Genomic DNA, 22153 nt, shown 5'->3' with positions numbered 1-22153 from the left:
GTTCTGCAGCATTCCTTTAATGTTTCTAGAGTCCTTTCCTCTCCAAGCAGAAATACTTCCAGTCAATCAACAGCTGTCTCGTGAGATTCCTATTTGCATAATGCAGGCATATACTTTTTTCTGAGGGTGTGGAGCATTGAACTCTCGCCTCAAACGACTAATTTATTTTTTATTTTATGGTTTTGCGCAATAATATCCCACACTCTTTAACACCATAGACAGAAATAACCATGCATACATAGTATTGTCTCAAATATGTAAATGCGTACCTGCTTCAACCTCACTGTATTTCTTTTGCACGTGCCGATTTTTTTATGTATAAGTAGATGTATATGAGGGTGGGATAAGGAGCCCTATGTTCTGGCTGCAAAGACGAGCTTGCCCCGGCCAGTGGCAATGCTCAGAGTCTGACTGCTAGTTCGTGCTCGGTATCGATCGCTGTGTGACGTCACTGAACTAGGTACTGGAATAATTTATAGACAGCACTCCAAAGATGAAATAATGCTTATTTTATTTTAGCCGGACATAATGGTCCATGTAGGACTAGGTGAAAACAACGTTTCGGGCAAATTATATGCCCTTCATCAGGCAAATGGCGTGAGCGAAATCTCAGCGGGCCGTCACTGAACTAGGTACGGATGCCTAGGAGAGGCATTTACATATTTGACACAATACTATGTATGCACGGTTATTACTGTCTATGATGTGTGGGATATTATCGCGCAGAGCCATAATATCTATATCAGTTTGTGCTTGTTTGCAGTAGTGGCGATACTACTGTGGTACCGCAGCGTCAGTGATAGGGTATAGAGGAGTAAGCGCTAGTGTATAATAGTGATTGAATAAATTTTTTATTTTATTCACAATGGCAGGCACAATGTGGCATTGTTTAGGAGTGCCCCATCTGCCTAAGCAGATGTGCACCAACAATAGGAATAAGCCCATGGACATTTTAACACAGTAGTAGGCTCAGTACAAAGGTTTCATGAGTTACATGAGACTGACAGGACAAGGCCAAAAGAGTGTATGGATTAATGTAATAGACTGCACTATTCTATACAACGGGATCCAGTTCTAGGGCTGATACGATTACTCGATTGAATCGAGTAATTTGACACAAAAAAATGGATGCAAATTTTTTGCATCGAGGATTCGTTTGTGTCATGTGACCACGGAGTTGCTTACCGCTCCGTAGTTACCCGCCGGCCCATACCGCGCTGCACTGAATCCTGACACATCATCAGGTCATAGTGCACGTAAGCTGTGTGACGTCAGGATCCAGTGCAGCATGCGGAGAAGAAGAGGAAGGAGTTGTGGAGCGGCACCCCTACAAGAAAGGTACGTATTTTATTATTTTATGGGGACATGGCACTGAAGGGGACAACCGGCAATGGATGGCATGGAGGGGCAGATGGGAGTGGGGGACATGGAGGGGCTGACTGATGGCAGTGGGGGCCATGGAGGGGCTGATCTGATGGCACTGGGGGACATGGAGGGGCTGATCTGATGGCACTGGGGGGAGTGGGGGACATGGAGGGGCTGATCTGATGGCACAGGGGGAGTGGGGGACATGGAGGGGCTGATCTTATGGCACTGGGGGAGTGGGGGACATGGCAATGGATGGCATGGAGGGGCTGATGGCACTGGGGCAGTGCAGCTGAAGGCACTGGGGTGGGGGACAGCTAAAAGCACTGGGGGAACGGAGCTGATGGCACTGGGGTGGGGGGGAGCTGATGGCACTGGGGATAGTGGAGCTGATGACACTGGGGATAGTGGAGCTGATGGCACTGGGGGAACAGATGCACTTGGGATGCTCACACAGGGGGGAACGAAGGGTGTTGGGGACTGATGGCAGGGGGTCTGATGAGTATTTATAAATGAAAACAGTCTATTAATTCATTTTTTCTTATTAGATTACTCGATTAATCGTAAAAAAAATAATCAATAGAATACTCAATTACTAAAATAATCATTTACTGCAGCCCCATTCAGTACCCCTAAAATGCAGCCTCAGATCACACTCCAAAATAAATATAGACACCAGAATCTGAAATAAATAGACCTTAAGCCAGACTCCTGAATAGAGACTCCAGGCAAAGGCCTCTAGACACAAGACTAGACGCCTTAAGCCTTATGAACACAGCAATATTCATTTTTATGGTACGCAAATCGTGGATCTGAAAAAAATGGATATCGGCTATGTGCGCTCATGATCACAATGCATGACATCCAACAGGGCCAAACATAAAGAGCCATAGTTTATAGTAAAATAGCTGCTTGCCAACTTATTCCGTGTCGTCCTTGTGTTCCTACAAGTATTTTATTGTACTTAATCAGGAAGTGATGGATTTTATTCCACTTGGTAGGTTACTGTTATATTTAAGTAATAGAGTGTGTCCTGGCGTCATTGCACTTCTACAAGTTTGTTGCTTTTACGTGCAAATGACTAATAAAATTGACATATTTTAATTAGGGAATTGTAAGCCTCCCTGTTTTCTGTGGTTTCTATGGGATAAAATTCATGTTATAAAGTAAAGGCACATTTACTCTGTGCTAGTGCCTGCTCATTAGGGGAGGTTAAGAGCTGCATTTACATGCAGTGATCACCTCCACAGTTTGAGAACAAGCAATGGCTTCTGCTATGGATTGTTCTCATACAGCTGCATTGTTTCTGTGCAGCAGATCGTTGTTAAGACTGCCTGATCTGCCCGGAAACAATTGCAGTACCCTAGATATGGTATCTGCAATAGTTTGATATTGTACTTTTAAGATAATGTTCTGCACTTTATGTAATGTAACAGACTATATGCTCAGAATAAATAAAAGATATATGGATCTATAGGTACCAAATCACAACTCAAGCAACAAAATTTTATACAAAATCACAGATGTTTTTATTGGTACAAAATAAAGTTGTGACCGCTGGCCACACAGACATTTAAGAACACTTAAAATCCCATACAGACCGCAGATATGTGGTAGTTACAATGATTATACGTAAAGTGCAAATGCTAAGTTACTTTACAGCAAAAGAGATTGGTCAGTGCCTAACACAGAGTTTAAGTCCTGTCTATACTATATTAGAAAAGGTCAACACTGGACTTTAGACTAAAGGACCTGATACTCACATCAATTACTCTAAACAAATAATAACATTAAGGTGGGGAACTTTGTGGAACCTGCCTCCTTATCAGTATGCCCTTCATCTATAGGTTAGATGAATATGTGTCCGCCCACTATGTGAACCATATATACCCGGCTAGGAAGCTGTTTGTCATTACCCCTTGAAAAAGCTGACGGCGAAACGCGCGTCGGGGCACAGACTGTCAGTGCTGCGGTAGAGGTTTTGGTCAGTATGCTTTCTCATTTATGTTATGTTATTATTTGTTTAGAGTAATTGATGTGAGTATCAGGTCCTTTAGTCTACGGTCCAGTGTTGACCTTTTCTAATATAGTATAGACAGGACTTAAACTCTGTGTTAGGCACTGACCAATCTCTTTTGCTGTAAAGTAACTTAGCATTTGCACTTTACGTATAATCATTGTAACTACCACATATCTGCGGTCTGTATGGCATTTTAAGTGTTCTTAAATGTCTGTGTGGCCAGCGGTCACAACTTTATTGGTTTTGTAATGAGTGATTATGGATCACCTACTTTTTTGAAATAAGGAAACAGTGTTGGTATATCTATATGCTCAGAATGTTCCAGCATGGCCAAAGTTAACTATCCTGCCCCAGCCCTCCTTGGAGCTCAGGGTGTGGGCTGGTCCCTCCCTCTAGCTCTATAAGATTCCAGTGTTCTAAAAGTGCGCAGTGTGAGAACAGGCCTAAAGGAAATAGGGATCAGACTGCAGGCACTCCTCTCCCCAGGCATTCAGCTTCATTGCTTCCGGTGACTAACAGATCTCTGGGTGTTCTCTGCCACTTCTACATAGATAGAGAGATACATTTACATGGCTACAGTGTGAGAGTCAGCAAGGTAACCAGCGTAAAGCATCACAGAATTTGCTGCTACAAAGAAGAAACAAGATAAGCCACCCTTTAGACCCCAGATTAAGTGACACAGAGTCTACAGTGTTTTAGTCAACAAGATGATCAGTGTACAGCATCATCAGGCCTTGCTGCAGTGGGGGGGGGGATAATGAGTTAAGACACCCTGCATGCTTCAGGTAGAATTTGGCTAGTTGTATTATTGGAATGCCTTATATATCACTTAAAGATATACGAAGGTGGTCTATGCAGTGTTATACGAGAGTAAGGGGTCTATATACTGTTCTTAGAAGTATTATTTCCCTCAGGATATCGTCTGATCGTATTTGTTTGAGTTTTATTTTTTACAGAACTTTTAAAGGGACATTCCATTTTTTCAGGTTGGATAGAGAATAACAATTATATCAGCAGGTGTCCTACTTCTTTTTGCGGATTGGATGGGGCTCCTTTCATTTCAATGGAGCCGCAAAAGATGCGGACAACGCCCCACATGCTATCCCCATCCGTATGTCCTATCTGATGCCCTGCTAAAAAGATAGAACAGGTCCTATTATTGTCTGTTTTGCGGACAAGAATAGGCATTTAAAACATACTGCGGAACCTACAGAAATTAAAATGCGGGACTCATTCATAGAAACATAGAATGTGTCGGCAGATAAGAACCATTTGGCCCATCTAGTCTGCCCAATATACTGAATACTATGGATAGCCCCCGGCCCTATCTTATATGAAGGATGGCCTTATGCCTATCCCATGCATGCTTAAACCCCTTCACTGTATTTGCAGCTACCACTTCTGCAGGAAGGCTATTCCATGCATCCACTACTCTCTCAGTAAAGTAATACTTCCTTATATTACTTTTAAACCTTTGCCCCTCTAATTTAAAACTGTGTCCTCTTGTGGTAGTTTTTCTTCTTTTAAATATGCTCTCTTCCTTTACCGAGTTGATTCCCTTTATGTATTTAAAAGTTTCTATCATATCCCCTCTGTCTCTTCTTTCTTCCAAGCTGATACATATTAAGGTCCTTTAACCTTTCCTGGTAAGTTTTATCCTGCAATCCATGTACTAGTTTAGTAGCTCTTCTCTGAACTCTCTCTAGAGTATCTATATCCTTCTGGAGATATGGCCTCCAGTACTGCGCACAATACTCCAAGTGAGGTCTCACCAGTGTTCTGTACAGCGGCATAAGCACTTCACTCTTCTACTGCTTATACCTCTCCCTATACATCCAAGCATTCTGCTGGCATTTCGTGCTGCTCTATTACATTGTCTTCCCACCTTTAAGTCTTCTGAAATAATTACTCCTAAATCCCTTTCCTCAGATACTGAGGTCAGGACTGTGTCAAATATTCTATATTCTGCCCTTGGGTTTTTACGCCCCAGGTGCATTATCTTGCACTTATCCACATTAAATTTCAGTTTCCAGAGTTCTGACCATTCTTCTAGTTTTCCTAAATCCTTTTCCATTTGGCATTTCCCTCCAGGAACATCAACCCTGTTACATATCTTTGTGTCATCAGCAAAAAGACAAACCTTACCAGCGAGGCCTTTTGCAATATCACTTATGAAGATATTAAACAAAATCGGTCCCAGTACAGATCCCTGTGGAACCCCACTGGTAACATTACCTTGTTTTGAATGTTCTCCATTGACTACAACCCTCTGTTGTCTGTCACTCAGCCACTGCCTAATCCACTCAACAATATGGGAGTCCATGCTCAATGACTGCAGTTTATTGATAAGTCTTCTATGTGGGACAGTGTCAAAAGCCTTACTAAAATCTAGATATGCGATGTCTACTGCACCTCCACCGTCTATTATTTTATTCACCCAGTCAAAAAAATCTATAAGATTTGTTTGACATGATCTCCCTGAAGTAAACCCATGTTGTTTTTCATCTTGCAATCCATGGGATTTTAGATGTTCCACAATCCTATCCTTTAATAGGGTTTCCATTAATTTGCCTACTATTGATGTCAGACTCACTGGTCTATAGTTGCTCGATTCCTCCCTACTACCTTTCTTGTGAATGGGCACGACATTTGCCAATTTCCAATCTTCCGGGACGACTCCTGTTACTAATGATTGGTTAAATAAATCTGTTAACGGTTTTGCCAGCTCACCACTAAGCTCTTTTAATAATTTTGGGTGTATCTCATCAGGCCCCTGTGACTTATCTGTCTTCACCTTAGACAGCAAACTTAGAACATCTTCCTCTGTAAAGATACATGCATCAAACGATTTAATAGTCATTCTTTCTAGTGGAGGTCCTTCTCCTTTTTCTTTTGTAAAAACTGAACAGAAGTATTCATTAAGGCAGTCGGCTAGCCCTTTATTCTCTTCTACATACCTTCCGTCCTTTGTTTTTAATTTAGTTATTCCTTGTTTTAATTTCCTTTTTTCATTTATATATCTGAAGAATGTCTTATCCCCTTTTTTCATAGACTGAGCTAGTTTTTCTTCTGCCTGCGCTTTAGAAGTTCTTATAACTTGCTTGGCCTCTCTCTGCCTAATCTTGTAGATTTCCTTATCTTCATTGCTCTGGGTTTTTTTATAATTACAAAATGCTAGCTTTTTATTTTTAATGATTTGGGCCACTTCTGCTGAGTACCACATTGGTCTCCTCCTTTTTTTGCTTTTACTGACGAGTCTCATGCAATTTTCTGTTGCCTTCAATAATGCACCTCTTAAGTAGTCCCATTTCTCCTGGACTCCATGTAATCCGTTCCAGTCTGATAAGGACTCATTTATGACTAATTTCATTTTTGAAAAGTCTGTTTTTCTAAAATCTAAAACTTTTGTTTTTGTGTGGTGGGACTCTTTCACAGTTCTTATATTAAACCACACTGACTGGTGATCACTAGATCCCAAGGTTTCGCCTACAATGACATCATATACCGAATCCCCGTTTGTGAATACCAAATCCAAAATGGCCTCCCTCCGGGTTGGCTCCTCAACCACTTGTTGTAGAGATAACCCCAGTAGGGAATTTAGAATATCTGTACTCCTGGTAGAACTTGCTATTTTGGTTTTCCAGTTTATATCTGGAAGATTGAAATCTCCCATAATGATAACTTCTCCTTTCATTGTCATTTTAGCTATTTCTTCAACTAGTAGATTATCTAGTTCTTTAACTTGACCAGGTGGTCTATATATCACACCTACACGAGTTACTGCATGGTTAGCAAACTGCAACGTAACCCAAACTGACTCTATGTTGGCCTCACCAACTTGTATTAGGTTAGATTTAATGCTATCTTTCACATACAGGGCCACTCCTCCTCCTTTCTTGCCTTCTCTGTCTCTTCTGTATAAAGAGTACCCTGGTATGGTTATGTCCCAGTCATTTCTTTCATTAAACCATGTCTCCGTAACAGCCACTAAATCTACATTCTCAGATGCCATTATTGACCCAAGTTCATTGATTTTTTTACCTAAACTGCGAGCATTTGTAGACAGGACTCTGAGCTTATCATTTCTTAACCTCTGTGCTTCTGACCTGTTCTGGCATTGTTTCGGGGGGCAATTGGACTCTTTTATTTTCACTCTTTTGCCCCCCCTTCCTAGTTTAAATACTCTTTCGCAAATTCTTGGAGCTGTTCACTAAGTACATTTGTTCCTTTGAGAGAAAGATGCAAACCATCTTTTTTGTACAGTTCCTTTCTATTCCAAGTAGAGCTATCATGAGAAACAAAGCCAAATCCTTGCTCTTGACACCATTTACCAAGCCATATGTTGAACTCCTTTATGCGCCTCTGCCTATCATTCTGAACATTATGCACAGGCAGAACTTCAGAAAATGAAATGGTGGATGCAAAATCCTGTACGTCATTACCAAGTGTGATAAAAGATTTTTTAACCTCTGACACTTCATTGCAAGCCAGGTCATTTGTCCCTAGATGGACAAGAACATCCACGTCCCCTTCCTGCTTTGCTTGCTTAACAATATTAATATTATTCCAACAAGTATTTTGCTCTTAACTAAAACTGACATATTTTAAATATTGTTATTATGTAGACAGGCACTCTGCATCTGGTTTCACGCAGAAATAAAGAGTTATAAGTACTGACTATTTTATTATAAATGCAATATATAATAAGATAAAAATAAAATGCAGTGCAAAAAAGAATAAGAAGAGTAAGGGGAAGTAAAAATAGGAGTTTAACTACAAATGATAAAACTTCGTCCTTAGGGCAAGAGTATCTTTTGTAGGTGCAAGATGGGGTTAAGAACCTTATGTCTTCCTAAATGCGCACACAAAAGAGTTTTTTTCAAAAGTCTGCCAGCCTTACAAACATACAGTTATTGACCACATGTATGGTTACCTGGGTCAAAGTTCATTATAAGCATATGCAGTAGTTGGAGTCAAGGGTTCAATATATGGATATCCACTAGAGGTGGGACGAATCCAATTTTTTTCCAATCCGAATCCAAAAAGGTTCTCGAATATATCGAATCTTTCGAATCCTATGAATCCTGTACATAAGAATTGTGTGAACGGTGTAAGAAACAAAGTGATCTGTGGATGACACACTATTATGGGGGATCTGTGGATGACACGGTTATGGGGGATCTGTGGATGGCGCTGTTATGGGGAGGGGGATCTGTGGATGGCGCTGTTAGGCCTCATGCACACGACCGTTTTTTTTTAAGGTCCGCAAAAACGGGGTACGTAGGTCCATGATCCGTGACCGTTTTTTCGTCCGTGGGTCTTCCTTGATTTTTGGAGGATCCACGGACATGAAAAAAAAGTCATTTTGGTGTCCGCCTGTCTGTGCGGAGCCAAACGGATCCGTCCTGAATTACAATGCAAGTCAATGGGGACGGATCCGTTTGACGTTGACACAATATGGTGCAATTGCAAACGGATCCGTCCCCCATTGACTTTCAATGTAAAGTCAGGAGTCCCTTTTATACCATCAGATCAGAGTTTTCTCCAATCCGATGGTATATTTTAACTTGAAGTGTCCCCATCACCATGGGAACGCCTCTATGTTAGAATATACCATCGGATTTGAGTTAGATCGTGAAACTCAGATCCGACAGTATATTCTAACACAAAGGCGTTCCCATGGTGATGGGGACGCTTCAGGTTAGAATATACTAAAAGAACTGTGTACATGACTGCCCCCTGCTGCCTGGCAGGTGCTGCCAGGCAGCAGGGGGCAGACCCTCCCCTATATTTAACTCATTGGTGGCCAGTGCGGCCCCCCCTCCCTCCCCTGTATTTAACACATTAATGGCCAGTGCGGCCGGCCCCCCTCCCTCCCCTGTATTTAACACATTGGTGGCCAGTGCGGCCGGCCTCCCCTCCCTCTCCTGTAGTGCTGTAGATTCTTTTGTGGCCAGTGGGCCCCCCCCCTCCCTCCCCCTCCTAATTAAAATCTCCCCCCTATCATTGGTGGCAGCGGAGAGTACCGATCGGAGTCCCAGTTTAATCGCTGGGGCTCCAATCGGTAACCATGGCAACCAGGACGCTACTGCAGTCCTGGTTGCCATGGTTACTTAGCAATTTTTAGAAGCATTATACTTACCTGCGAGCTGCGATGTCTGTGACCGGCCGGGCGCTCCTCCTACTGGTAAGTGAAAGGTCTGTGCGGCTCATTGCTTATAGCACAGACCTGTCACTTACCAGTAGGAGGAGCGCCCGGCCAATGTGTTAACTACAGGGGAGGGAGGGGGGGCCGGCCGCATTGGCCACCAATATGTTAACTACAGGGGAGGGAGGGGGGGCCGGCCACACTGGCCACCAATGTGTTAAATACAAGGGAGAGAGGGGGGGGCCCGGGGGGGCCCACTGGCCACCAATGAATTTAAAACTGGGGAGGGAGGGGGGTCTGGCCCCTGATGCCTGGCAGCACATGATCTCTTACAGGGGGCTATGATACGCACAAGTAAGTTAATTGTGCGGATCACTATGGGAACGCCTCTGTGTTAGAATATACTGTCGGATCTGAGTTTTCACGAAGTGAAAACTCAGCTCTAAAAAAGCTTTTATGCAGACGGATTTGCGGATCCGTCTGTGTGAAAGTAGCCTACGGCCATGGACCATGGACGCGGATGCCAATCTTGTGTGCATCTGTGTTTTTTCACGGACCCATTGACTTGAATGGGTCCGTGAACCGTTGTCCGTCAAAAGAATAGGACAGGTCCTATTTTTTTGACGGACAGGAAACACGGATCATGGATGCGGCTGCAAAACGGTGCATTTTCCGATTTTTCCACGGACCCATTGAAAGTCAATGGGTCCGCGAAAAAAGCGGAAGACGGCACAACGGCCACGGATGCACACAACGGTCGTGTGCATGAGGCCTTATGGAGGGGATCTGTGGATAACACGGTTATGGGGGATCTGTGGATATCGCTGTTATGGAGGGGATTTGTGGATGGCACTGTTATGGGGAGGGGGATCTGTGGATGACACTGTTATGGAGGGGATCTATGGATGACCATGCTATGGGGGATCTATGGATGACACTATATAGCATCTTATGCTATATGTGTCATCCACAGATCCCCCCCCATAACAGCACCATCCACAGATCCCCCATAACAGCACCATCCACAGATCCCCCTCCCCATAACAGCGCCATCCACAGATCCCCCTCCCCGTAACAGCGCCATCCACAGATCCCCCATAACAGCGCCATCCACAGATCCCCCCATAACAGCGCCATTCACAGATCCCCCATAACAGTGCCATCCACAGATCCCCCTCCCCATAACAGCCCCGGCCCGGCTGTAACTTTTACTTTAACTTTAAATCAGGTTCAGCGCATCTTTATTACTTTACAATGAAGATCCAGTAACAGGCAGAGCGGGCGGCGACGTAACGTCACTCACTCATGTGACGCGCTTGCTCTGTCCACTTTATGAATGAAGCAGGCGGAGCAGGCGCGTCATGTGAGTAAGTGACGTTACGCCGCCGCCCACTCTGGCTGTTACTGGAACTTCATTGTAAGGTAATAAAGATGGACTGATTTAAAGTTAAAGTAAACCGCCCGCTCCCGCCCGCATAGCAACGAATCAGCCGATTATTCGATAACGGGATTCGTCGACAACGAATCCCGTTATCGAACGTCGGGATTCGAGTCCCTGAATCCCACGAATCCAGCAAGATCCGAGGGATTCGACAGATTCGTGGATTCAACAGATTTGTTGTCCCACCTCTAATATCCACAGATATAAAAGTCCGCAAATGGTTCTCTATATCAGTTGAATTTCACAAAGGTAGATATTGGGTTTTATAAAAGTACATGTAAATTCAAATGTTGATATCCAAGAGCAGCAGAGTTTTGCATAGGTAGATGCAATATCTTATATCCACAAGGCTACAATCTCCTTTCTCAGCAGTGGTCCTTGTGATAAACAATGAAATCTCACATAAGCAGATGTGGTCCCCTGTATTAAGCAGGACTTCACAGGAGCTCATGTGGCCGTATGTATCATATTAGCTTTAGATATATTTCGATAATCTGTTTTGTCCCCCCTCAGTTGTGAAAACAGATCCATGAGGCTATTATCAGAGTATACAGTTCTCGATATACATGTATAGTTAAACAGATGGGTATTGCACCGAGAGTGGCGTCCCACGTGGCGGACTACTGTCAATGGTATGGGCCCGGCTTTCCTTCTGGCGTTTCCTCGTTGAGGTGTCACTCTTTCACCGCCTCACGTGTTCTTGTGCCGGTCTTTCCCAATGATATGCGCTGATCGCCAGAGGGATGGTAAAATTGCTAGAAGCGCTTCTGAATAAGAATAGTTAGGTGGTATTTACTGTCAAGCTTGGGGTATGCGGGTGTATACTCTTTTCACCAGATGCGTTTCGGGGTCCCAATCTGACCCCTTCTACCATTGATTGGGTGAATCAGAAAAGACATAGATCACCTTATACATAATAGCAGCTGGGTGAGATACCATACTACATTTAGATTCTATATTTTAATTATTATTGCCCCCCCCCCCCACCCATGTTTTCTGTGATTTATACATTGAAATTATCGGGATCAGTTCTTACATGTGATTTAATAGAGTAGGAAGTTGCTACTAAGGTGACAGTGGGGCCGCAGTCTACTGGGACAAATGCACAGGTTGCATATGTCAGGAATGGCCAACCTGTCGCTCTCTCGCTGTTGCAAAACTACAACTCCCAGCATGCAAAGACTTCCTACAGCTATCAGTCTACAGCAGGGCATGGTGGGAATTGTCGTTATACAACAGCTGGAGAGCCACAGGTTGGCCATCCCTGGCATATATTGTATCTATACTCATGTGTATGCGTGCATGCATTTGAATTCACTTTATGCCAAATTCTGACTTGTTCCTCATTATTCGGTGCACAGTACAGCATATAATATTGCACTAGTGGATTAGAAGGCTAGGTAATGATCTTCATCCCACTTTATAATCACTCATCATTGAGTCCTTACTATAAGTTGAGACCATGCTACACTACGACCTGCGTTACCTGTATTACAGTACACTTATAGTATAAATACCTGACTACTACATGTTTATCAATGGTAAACAGAGAATGAAATATATTTGCAATGCATATTTACTCTTGATGTTGCACTGATACCCTGGCATTAATAAGGGATTAATCATTCATAAGTATCTCATTGTCTCACTTGCTATCTTCCATTATAATCCTGCATGAATTATATTTAGTCTACATTTATAAAAGGATCAGACTAACCAATAGTGATTGAAAGCAGAAGTCGTTTTACATTTAAATAGGTTGTGCCATTAATATAAATGTATCCGGCGCAACGGATATTGCTGTTTTATCACTTTCCCCAAATGCCAAGCCTTATTCTAAAGTTATTAGCCCAGCATTGCACCCTGTGTCAAATCAGTTTTGCTGTTGGTTACATCCTGCATTAGAGCCTTGTAATGTAGGACGTAGGAAGCGTCCTTGGTAAGAACGAGGGGTGCAGTTAGTGTCACATGATCTGCTGATGTCAGGACACAACTCACTGCACTCGGCCATGATGGGACAGCAGACACATGATAAACCAGGAAGTAGGATTCAAGCATGGGGGATAAGAGAAAACTGCAAACGAGGTAAATAAAAAAATAAAAAAAAATCCATGGTGGAACGGGAGCTATAGTAAATTAGTAGTTTATGGGTCAACCCCTTTAATAACTACATTATCAAAGGTTCATACTTTCTACCTGGGCTAGTTCATAGACATACAGGTTATCATAGGAGGTAGAAATTATACAATTAACTAATTAAGACCTTGCTCTTTCACTATGCTCAAAGTAGAGGCTGGTCTAATAATATCCCTAATGCATTATTAAATTATTGTTATTATCTCAGGGCTGATCTATAGGGAGGGCACTGGGTTATGCGTCCTCAGACTTTTACAAGCTTGAGGTTTCAAGGAACCCCCATAGCTCACTTTCCCTTCCCAGACTGGTTCTTTTGATAATTTCTATGGGCAGTTTATATACTACTCACCTTTGGATTTCCCTTATGCCTGTTTGGTGTTCCTTTCTAGGAGAGATGGTCTGTGAGTGAATCTCCCTTTTTGACATCTAAGTAGGTTGCTGTTGAATTACTCAATTACCAGGGGTACTATTTCTCCTTATGGAGAGCACCATTTTCCAAAAACTAGTTTAGTTTATTTTCCAAAAAGAAAATAGAAGGTAAGCTGGTTTCTGAGAAGTGAGATGTAGACCCCAACAAATGATTTTCCTTGGGGACTATGTCAGTTTTAGGCTTGGGCTACAGCAGGCATCCTCAAACTGCGGCCCTCCAGCTGTTGCAAAACTACAACTCCCAGCATGCCTGAACAGCCTACAGGTATCAGCCTACAGCAGGGCATTGTGGGAGTTGTAGTTTTACAACAGCCGGAGGGCCGCAGTTTGAGTTTTTGGGTTTCTGTCGACCGTTGCAACATGGTAACTTGTGAGTTGCAATCTGCCCACATTTACTATCAACACCTGCTATCTAGAAGCATGTCATTGCGGCCTAATGCCACGCTACAAGTTGCCATGTAGCCCTAACCTTAATCTGGCCGTAATCATTGTCATAATTTTACTTAATAATTCAGGTTTTATTTGCAGAAAAGTCAAAGGTTTGATGAGGATTTTATACTGTGTGGCAGATTTTAAAAATGAGAAATGTTTACAATAGTTACCTTATTTTTTGCCCTATAAGATGCACCAGCCCATAAGACACTCCTAGATTTTAGAGGAAGACAATAAGAAAAAAATATATTTCATTAGACCTCAGATAGGACCAGCAATCAGACCTCAGCTCACAGCCTCAATCAGTCCCCCAATGTTAATAAGACCCTCAATCAGACCTCAGATCAGACCCCCAATGTTAATAAGACCCCAATAAGACCTCAGCTCAGACCCCAATGTGAATGACCCCCAATCAGACCTCATATAAGAGCCCCAATATAAATAAGACCCCCCCATTCAGAATTCAGATCAGACCCCCATGCTTCAGATCAGACCCCCATGCCTCATATCAGCCCCTATGCCTTAGATCAGCCCCAGCCTGAAACCATCCCACGGCATCAGATCAGCCCCCATGCCTTGGATCAGCACCTAGCCTCAGATCATCCCACAGAATCAGATCATCCCACAGCATCAGATCAGCCTCAAACCATAGATCAGCCCCCAGTCTCAGATCAGCCCCCAGCCTCAGATGACATAAAATAAACTTACCTCTCCTGCTCCAGACGCCGTGGGCTCCCAGGATCCAGCTCTCTCTTCTTCCTGCCGTCAGCTGTGCTGTGACACGACACGCACAGCGCGCAGGCACAGCACAGCTGATGGCAGAGGACCAGGAAGTGGTGATTATAGAGCCGGGTGAGCGCTGCATTCACCGCTTCCCGGTCCTCTGGTACTAATGAGCGCTTCCATAATGGAAGCGCTCATTAGTATTCGCCTCATGATATTCAGTGACATTTTTTTAAGGGGGAAGGGGTGCATCTTATGGGGCGAAAAATACTGTATTTTATCTTAATTATTCAGTTTTTTGTTCTGAAACCCTTAATTTTCTTTAAAAGGGGTTATTCCATGATTAATGTAAAAAATGTAAATCCAATATCATATAGTAAATGACAAACTGTTTCTGACAAATCTAGAACCAGCCCTGTACTTCACATGGATCCAGAGATTTCCCTATTCATTGGTTCAATTGCTCTACTAGATTTATATCAAGCTGGCAGATCAGGGAGCATGTCTTTTCTGCTGCAGCTTAGGGGCATGTCCTTTCTGCTAAAGATCTCTCCCTATCATAGCACAGGGGGCATGTATTTTCTGCTGCAGCTCTTTCTTTGTAAGGGTGGCCATACACATTCAACAGCTGTCAACTGAGCAACCTTTAAGCTATCTCTCCCTTGAGGCCCCCCCCCACCCCCATTCACATACACATTTGGTTTGGACAAATGTGTATTTAGTGGAGTGAGCTGAGAAAGCTGCTGCCAGGCACTTCTGACTGCAGTTTATCTCCTGGGAGAACAAAAGGATCAGGCAAAAATATTGACTTTGCCTGATCTTCATCTCCTCTGACATCATCTGTTGCAGGAGAGTTGGGAGTTCACCACGCACATTCTTGGCAGGGTTGGCTAACAATACCCTAATGAGTATGGGGGCCTTAATTGCCATAGCTTCTAAGGGTACACAAATGGTGGTTGGATTTGAGCATGTGCAAGCTTCACTGTGATGTTACTGAGGTGGACAGAGGAATAAGAAATAGAACAAACAGCAGGTGGTGCTATATAAATACATTGTATTAAATAACTCAGTAACTATACTAAATGTATAATTCCATGCAATTACAACAATATTCAGAACCAGATGCTGGTTTGAAAAATGTTCTACACTTTCGGTTTTGCTCCCATTTTGCATGAGCTGAACTCAAAGATCTGAAACATTTTCTACATACACTAAAGACCCATTACTCTCAAATATTGTTCACAAATCTGTCTAAATCTGTGTTAGTGAGCACTTCTCCTTTGCCGAGATAATTCATCCCATCTCACAGGTGTTGTATATCAAGGTGCTGATTAGACAGTATGAATATTGCACAGGTGTGCCTTAGACTGCCCACAATAAAAGGACACTCTGAAATGGGCAGTTCACACAGCACAATGCCACAGATGTTGCAATGTTTGAGGGAGCGTGCAATTGGCATGCTGACCGCAGGAATGTCTGCCAGAGCTGTTGCCTGTGCAGTGAATGTTCATTTCTCTGCCATAAGCCGTCTCCAAAGGTGTTTCAGAGAATTTGGCAGTACATCCAACCGGCCTCACAACCGCAGACCACGTGTAACCACACCAGCCCAGGACCTCCAAACTCAGCAAAATAGATCTTTTAGTTCAGCTCATGCAAAATGGGAGCAAAACAGAAAGTGTAGAATATTTTTCAAAGGACAACCCCTTTAAGTTAAACATATTTTATCATACTTTTATTGATTTAATTTTACTTTAAAAGAAATGTTAGAGTTCACAGGGAACATTGTGTAATTTGTCTGCTGTATTTATTTATTTTTGCAAATGTGCCAAGTGTATCTTATTGTGCTCATCCATTGCTGTAATTGAATAGATGTACTTTGGTACCTTACCTAAGATCAGGCAGTGCCGTTATAATAGACCTTACAATTGGTTCTTTGGGATGGGGAAGTGTCTTGGTTTTCCCCTCTTAGACTAAATTTCCAGCAGGCCTTTGGAGGGGAAATGACTGTCGTTTCTGTCCCACTAGTGTTGAGCGGCAGGTGACATATTCGAATTTGCGATATTTCACAAATATTTAGCTAATTTTGTTATATTCGTACAATATTATTCTATTATGAAAAATCGTCAATGAAAATTTGATGTGCGCATGCGCATTTTTCGCATAAGATAAACTATATTAAATAATGAAGAATATTCTAATTCAGTACTGACTAAGATATTTTAGCCTTCTCACATTGGCCCACAAGTAATGGTCCATTACCGGCCTGCTTTTCGCTTGTGGGCCAATGTGAGAAGGCTAAAATATCTTAGTCAGTACTGAATTAAAATATTCTTTAATATAGTTTCAGGGGCGGACTGAGGGCCCGCCGCAGCCGTGCAGATAATGTCAGTCGTCACTGTGTTCTTTCCGGATGGAGCGCTCTGCGTGCCGCACTGACGTCACATGCACCACAGCGCTGCTCGCGCCACTCAATTGGCGTGGCGGGATTAGTGGGAGAAGGAAGGGAACTCTGAGGAGCGCGAGCACAGCTGCGCTGAGGTAGTAATTTTGGGTTAAGTGGTAGCCTAGGCAGCTTTACGTCTCAGCCGCGTCTGGTCTGAAAGAAATTGAAAGACTGTGCTGGGCTGGCGGCGCTGCTGTTGCTGTGGGCTGTGGCAGGACTGGGGTGAAAAGGGGGGGAAAATAAGTTATAAAAAAGTCTGATAAATACCAGTGTGAATGGGGGACTGCTGAAAGGAGTTAACAATACTGAAGGCCCTTCACAGTAATTATTAACCCCTTTCAAATGTCCCCTATTCATAGTATTTATTAACCTCATCAGCAGTCCCCCCTTCATTGAAGAGGGGACTAGTGAAAGGGGTTAATAAATACTGTGAATGGGGGACTGCTGAAAGGGGTTAATTACTACTGTGAAGGGCCTTCAGTAGTTATTAACCCCTTTCAGCAGTCCCCCCTTCAGTGAAGAGGAGACTAGTGAAAGGGGTTAATAACTACTGTGAATGGGGGACTCAGGACTGCTGAAATGGGTTAATAATACAGCGCTTTTCCATCCCGCAGAGTCCAGTAAAGCCAAAGCGCTAAAGTGACGTATTTTTTCTTTTGCCGGGCACTTACTGGGAGAGGGGTGTGGTTTATCAGGTTGGGGGTGTGGCCTAGAATGTGGCCTAGAATCGCGAATTGTGATACTTACCTGTATAGGATAGGACTCAGGAGGGGCCCGGCCTGGACCGGTCCTGTATGAGTGGGTGGAGCTTGTGGCAGAAGATGGGTGACGCCTGTAAGGGGGGCCTTGATTTATTTTGCCCGGGGTCCCTGAGGGTTCTCAGTCCGCCCCTGTATAGTTTACCTTATGCCAAAAATCGGCAATTAAATATGCACATTAGTCGAATCGCGTAAGGGCGTTAAGCAACTTTCCTATTGGGTTGGCTTGGTAGAATTGTCGAATATGTAGAATATAGTGCTATATTCGTAATACGAATATTCTTTTTTTTTTTTCTTCTGAACCCATTATATTTACTATCACTAATGGGTTCAGATGAAAAAAAAAATGAATATTTGTTTAACGAATATATATCAATATATTCCAAATATTCGCAAATTTGAATATTCGCAAGAAAAATTCGCTATTCGAATATTCGCTCTCAACACTATGTCCCACTGCCTCCCTATGGAGCTTAATTTGGATTTTTTTTTTTCTCATTCATTGTGGCCTTGCTTTTTTCTTATTTGGTGTAAGTTTTATTATCTTAACAGATACTGGGAGGTGGCATTACCTTACTTTAACTTGTCTGCTGAAGACAATTATAGAAACATGAAAGTCACATCACTTGATCTGTATCACTGGAAACGTGTCTGCATTATTCTGCAGACTAATTCCTACAACAGGAGCACCCATGCACTCTACCTAGAAAACACCCTTAGCATTTTAAACTATCTATTAAAGATGCTGACACCCAAAGGCGTGGCTAAATTGGACAGACAGGAACATTATCAGATCTGTAAAAAAAAAGGCATTGTTAACCAGCTAATGAGGGAGCAATTCATTTTTGTCATTTTATTAATAACTCCATAAATACTGTAGCGTATCTAATTTATTTACAACTTTTTTATTATACACATAATAATATACCTTATTATTCCAAAAATCACATATTATGTTTAAATGAGATTTTAGAAGTGTTTCAATAAGGACCGTTCAATACAATAACTACCTTATTTGTAGACAGAGCTAATTTTTAGAGTTTAGAGTTTCAAGAATAAAATTTGATATTTGAAGTGCACTTTATCAATTCTTATTATAAGCTATGGAAGAAGCCAATTACAAACTGTGTTAATCCTTAGGCCTCATGCACACGACCGTTGTTGGGTTCCGTGTCCGTTGTTCCGTTTTCCGTGATTTTCTGTGGACCCATTGACTTTCAATGGGTCCGTTGAAAACTCGGAAAATGCACCGTTTGTCATCCGCGTCCGTGATCCGTGTTTCCAGTCCGTGAAAAAAATATGACCTGTCCTATTTTTTTCACGGACAACGGTTCGCGGACCCATTCAAGTCAATGGATCCATGAAAAAACACAGAGGCACACAAGATTGTCATCCGCGTCTGTGATCCGTGTCTGTTTTTTTCCTTTAATTTTCAAGGCGAACTTGACTTTTTTTTTCACTTTTCATGTCTGGTGATCCTCCAAAAATCAAGGAAGACACACGGAAAAAGAAACGGATCACGGAACAACCTAACCCCGTTTTGCAGACCGCAAAAAAATACTGTCGTGTGCATGAGGCCTTATTCACACGTCAGTGTTCCACAGACGTGTGCTGTACGTGTTCTCCATGGACAGCACACGTCTGCATTTATTTTAATGTGTGTATTCAGACATCAGTGTTTTAGCACAGTCCGTGGGTCCGTGTTTTCAGCACGGATGCATGCTCTATTTTGTCCGTGTTCACGGATCCATCACGTCCATTATAGTCTATGGGTCCGTCCACGGATGCAACATGGATGCCATTAGGAAGAGATTCTTTGAAAATAATTTTTCAGCGGTTCAGTGTCAGTGAAGCACGGATGCAAAACGGACATACGGACCCAACACGGATCCTTCATGGACGGACAGCTTCACGGATGCATCACTGACCATATGCTCACGGATTTGTGCACGGACACGGACGTGTGAATGAGGCTTTATGCTGTCAAAGACATAGAAAGTTCTAATGGCAGAAGTCTTGTAAAAGAGCATTGTTATACAATTCCAAGAAACACAGAGATAGCGACATGGTAGCATTCATGTAAATTAAAAAGTAAACTTCCAGATTTCTTGTCAATAGGATAAGGCATACATGTCCAATAGGTGCGGGTCCCACCTCTGGGACTGTTCCTATCTCAGACTTAGGGTCCTTTTAAACAAGCTTTGTTTAACAGTGGCGGACTGGCCATAGACCCTTCAGGGAAATTTCCCTGTGGGCCAATGTCCCGGGAGCTGCTCGAGCCCCATGGCCACCAGCCAGGTACATAATGATCAGATGCTCTCAACATTAATTAATGCTTTGTAGCATCAGGTACTTATGCACCTGGCCAGTGTCCACAGGTGCCCTCCTGAATACAACTCTTCACGATGGTGATACATTTAAACAATGCAGAGGGGGTGACACTCTATGTTACACTGTGGTATTTTGTTCTGCTGGACGGTATCTTGTGCTGCACTATGGTATGCTGCCTACTTTTGTTGTCCATTCCTACTTGTGTTGCCCCTGCCTTCTGTCTATTTAAACCCACCTACAACATGGGGTCAGTTTTAGGTTGTTTTCCTGGACCACTTTAAAGAGGACCTGTCACCAAAAAATGCAATGCAATCTGAAAGCAGCATGTTATAGAGCAGGAAAAGCTGAGCAGATTGATATCTAGTTTTTTGGGAAAAGATTCAGTAAAACCTGTAATTTATACATCTATATCTCTGCTTTTTCTACCTCCTGTGAATACCTATCGGTACAGGAGGGAGGTGTTATCAGTGATTGACAGCATTGTGTGCATAGAGATAGCTGTACTGATAACCCCTCCCTCCTGTACTGATAGCTCTTCACAGGAAGTGGCAAAAGTATAAATGTATAAATTACAGGTTTTCCTGAATTTTTCCTGCTCTATAACACAGTGCTTTCAGACTGCAGTGCATTGTGTGGTGACAAGTCCTCTTTAAGTTCCCAGTCCACTCCTGTGCGTTAACAATATAGCATCTTACTGTATGAGCATTTGCATTTGACGACTGATCAGCGGTGTTTATAGGGGGCAATGATTGAAAACAAATGTCCTAAGAAACATTTGCTTGCCAGATCATCAGCCTGTGTAAAAGGGCCATAAGAATAATAAATCCTGTAATGTAATTTGCCATTTGTATTTGTCACATTCCAAAATTTCTATAAAAATCTAAGCACTTGGTGTGCTCCAGCATGGGGCTCTGTACTGTGTTGAGTTCATGAGGTATTATAAATGCTGTTGAGGAAGAATATCTCAATAATACAGGGTCCAAATGAAGATGGAAAGCTTTTCTACACAAGGAATCCAACCAAAGAACCCAATGTATGCATTATATAAAACTGACATGGAGTTAAAGGAAAGTCCCATAGAGTTCTATAGGCCTCTTGTTATAAGGAGCCATAACCTGGCCATGGGTATCATTTAAAAACAATAAAGTCCTTTAAATTTTTACTTCCATTTTAGCCATATGAACTCACTGCTGCACCAATAACACTGCATAGGACTTGGTGTTTTGGTTACAATTGGACAAAGGTGCATACGCTAAATAGTGAATATGAATATGGTGAAAAGCTGTTCCATGTAAGACCCCCTCAAAAGTCAAGTGGCACTGCCTCCGACTGGAGAAGAAAAAGTTCAGTCTCCAGAAGCGACAAAGCTTCTTTACTGTAAGAATGGTGAAGCTGTGGAATAGACTTCTTCAGGACATGGTCACAGCAGGAACAGTGGACAGTTTTGAAAAGGACTTAGATAATTTTTAAAGTACAGTAAATTACATTAATGCTTATGAAAATGTATAGAAGTCTAGGTCTCACTTCCCTTTTCTAAAATTCACATTCCCACCTATCCCTTGGTTGAACTTGGTGGACTTATGTATTTTTTTTAACCGTATTAACTATGTAAGTATGTAACTGCGTAACTCTCCTGTTGTTGCTACGTATTTATTTTTGTTGTTGTTGTTTGCTTATGAACTACAGGTATATACTTTATATATTATTTATATTAGTTTTAAAAATGCCACTTTTCTATTTCCAGGTCTCCTGGCCAATAGAAAATCATCATGGAGAAAGCTAATTTTCCATTTTATTCCCTGTGGAGAACTCCATTCCTGTTTGATACCATAATTGTTGAGATTATAATATTATGTCTGATTACTGCTACCACTTTTATCATCATATTGCCTGGGATCAGAGGAAAACTGGTAAAAAAAAAAATCAA

General features: G+C 42.4%; 1 protein-coding gene across 1 annotated transcript in view; it reads left to right on the top strand.

The window, feature by feature from the left end:
• DUOXA1 (dual oxidase maturation factor 1) overlaps nucleotides 1-22153 on the top strand; it is a 190947-nt gene that overhangs the window by 67202 nt on the left and 101592 nt on the right. The window contains exon 2 of the mRNA XM_040413826.1: nucleotides 21971-22136. Within this exon, the coding sequence (XP_040269760.1) occupies nucleotides 21996-22136 (141 nt within the window). The 5' untranslated portion in view covers nucleotides 21971-21995. The remainder of the gene's footprint in view (nucleotides 1-21970; nucleotides 22137-22153) is intronic.

This window comes from Bufo bufo, chromosome 1 (assembly GCF_905171765.1).
Source record: "Bufo bufo chromosome 1, aBufBuf1.1, whole genome shotgun sequence".
NCBI classification, from domain to species: Eukaryota; Metazoa; Chordata; class Amphibia; order Anura; family Bufonidae; genus Bufo; species Bufo bufo.
Note: the sequence above shows the minus strand (reverse complement) of the source record. Positions and strands in the feature narration are given on the sequence as shown.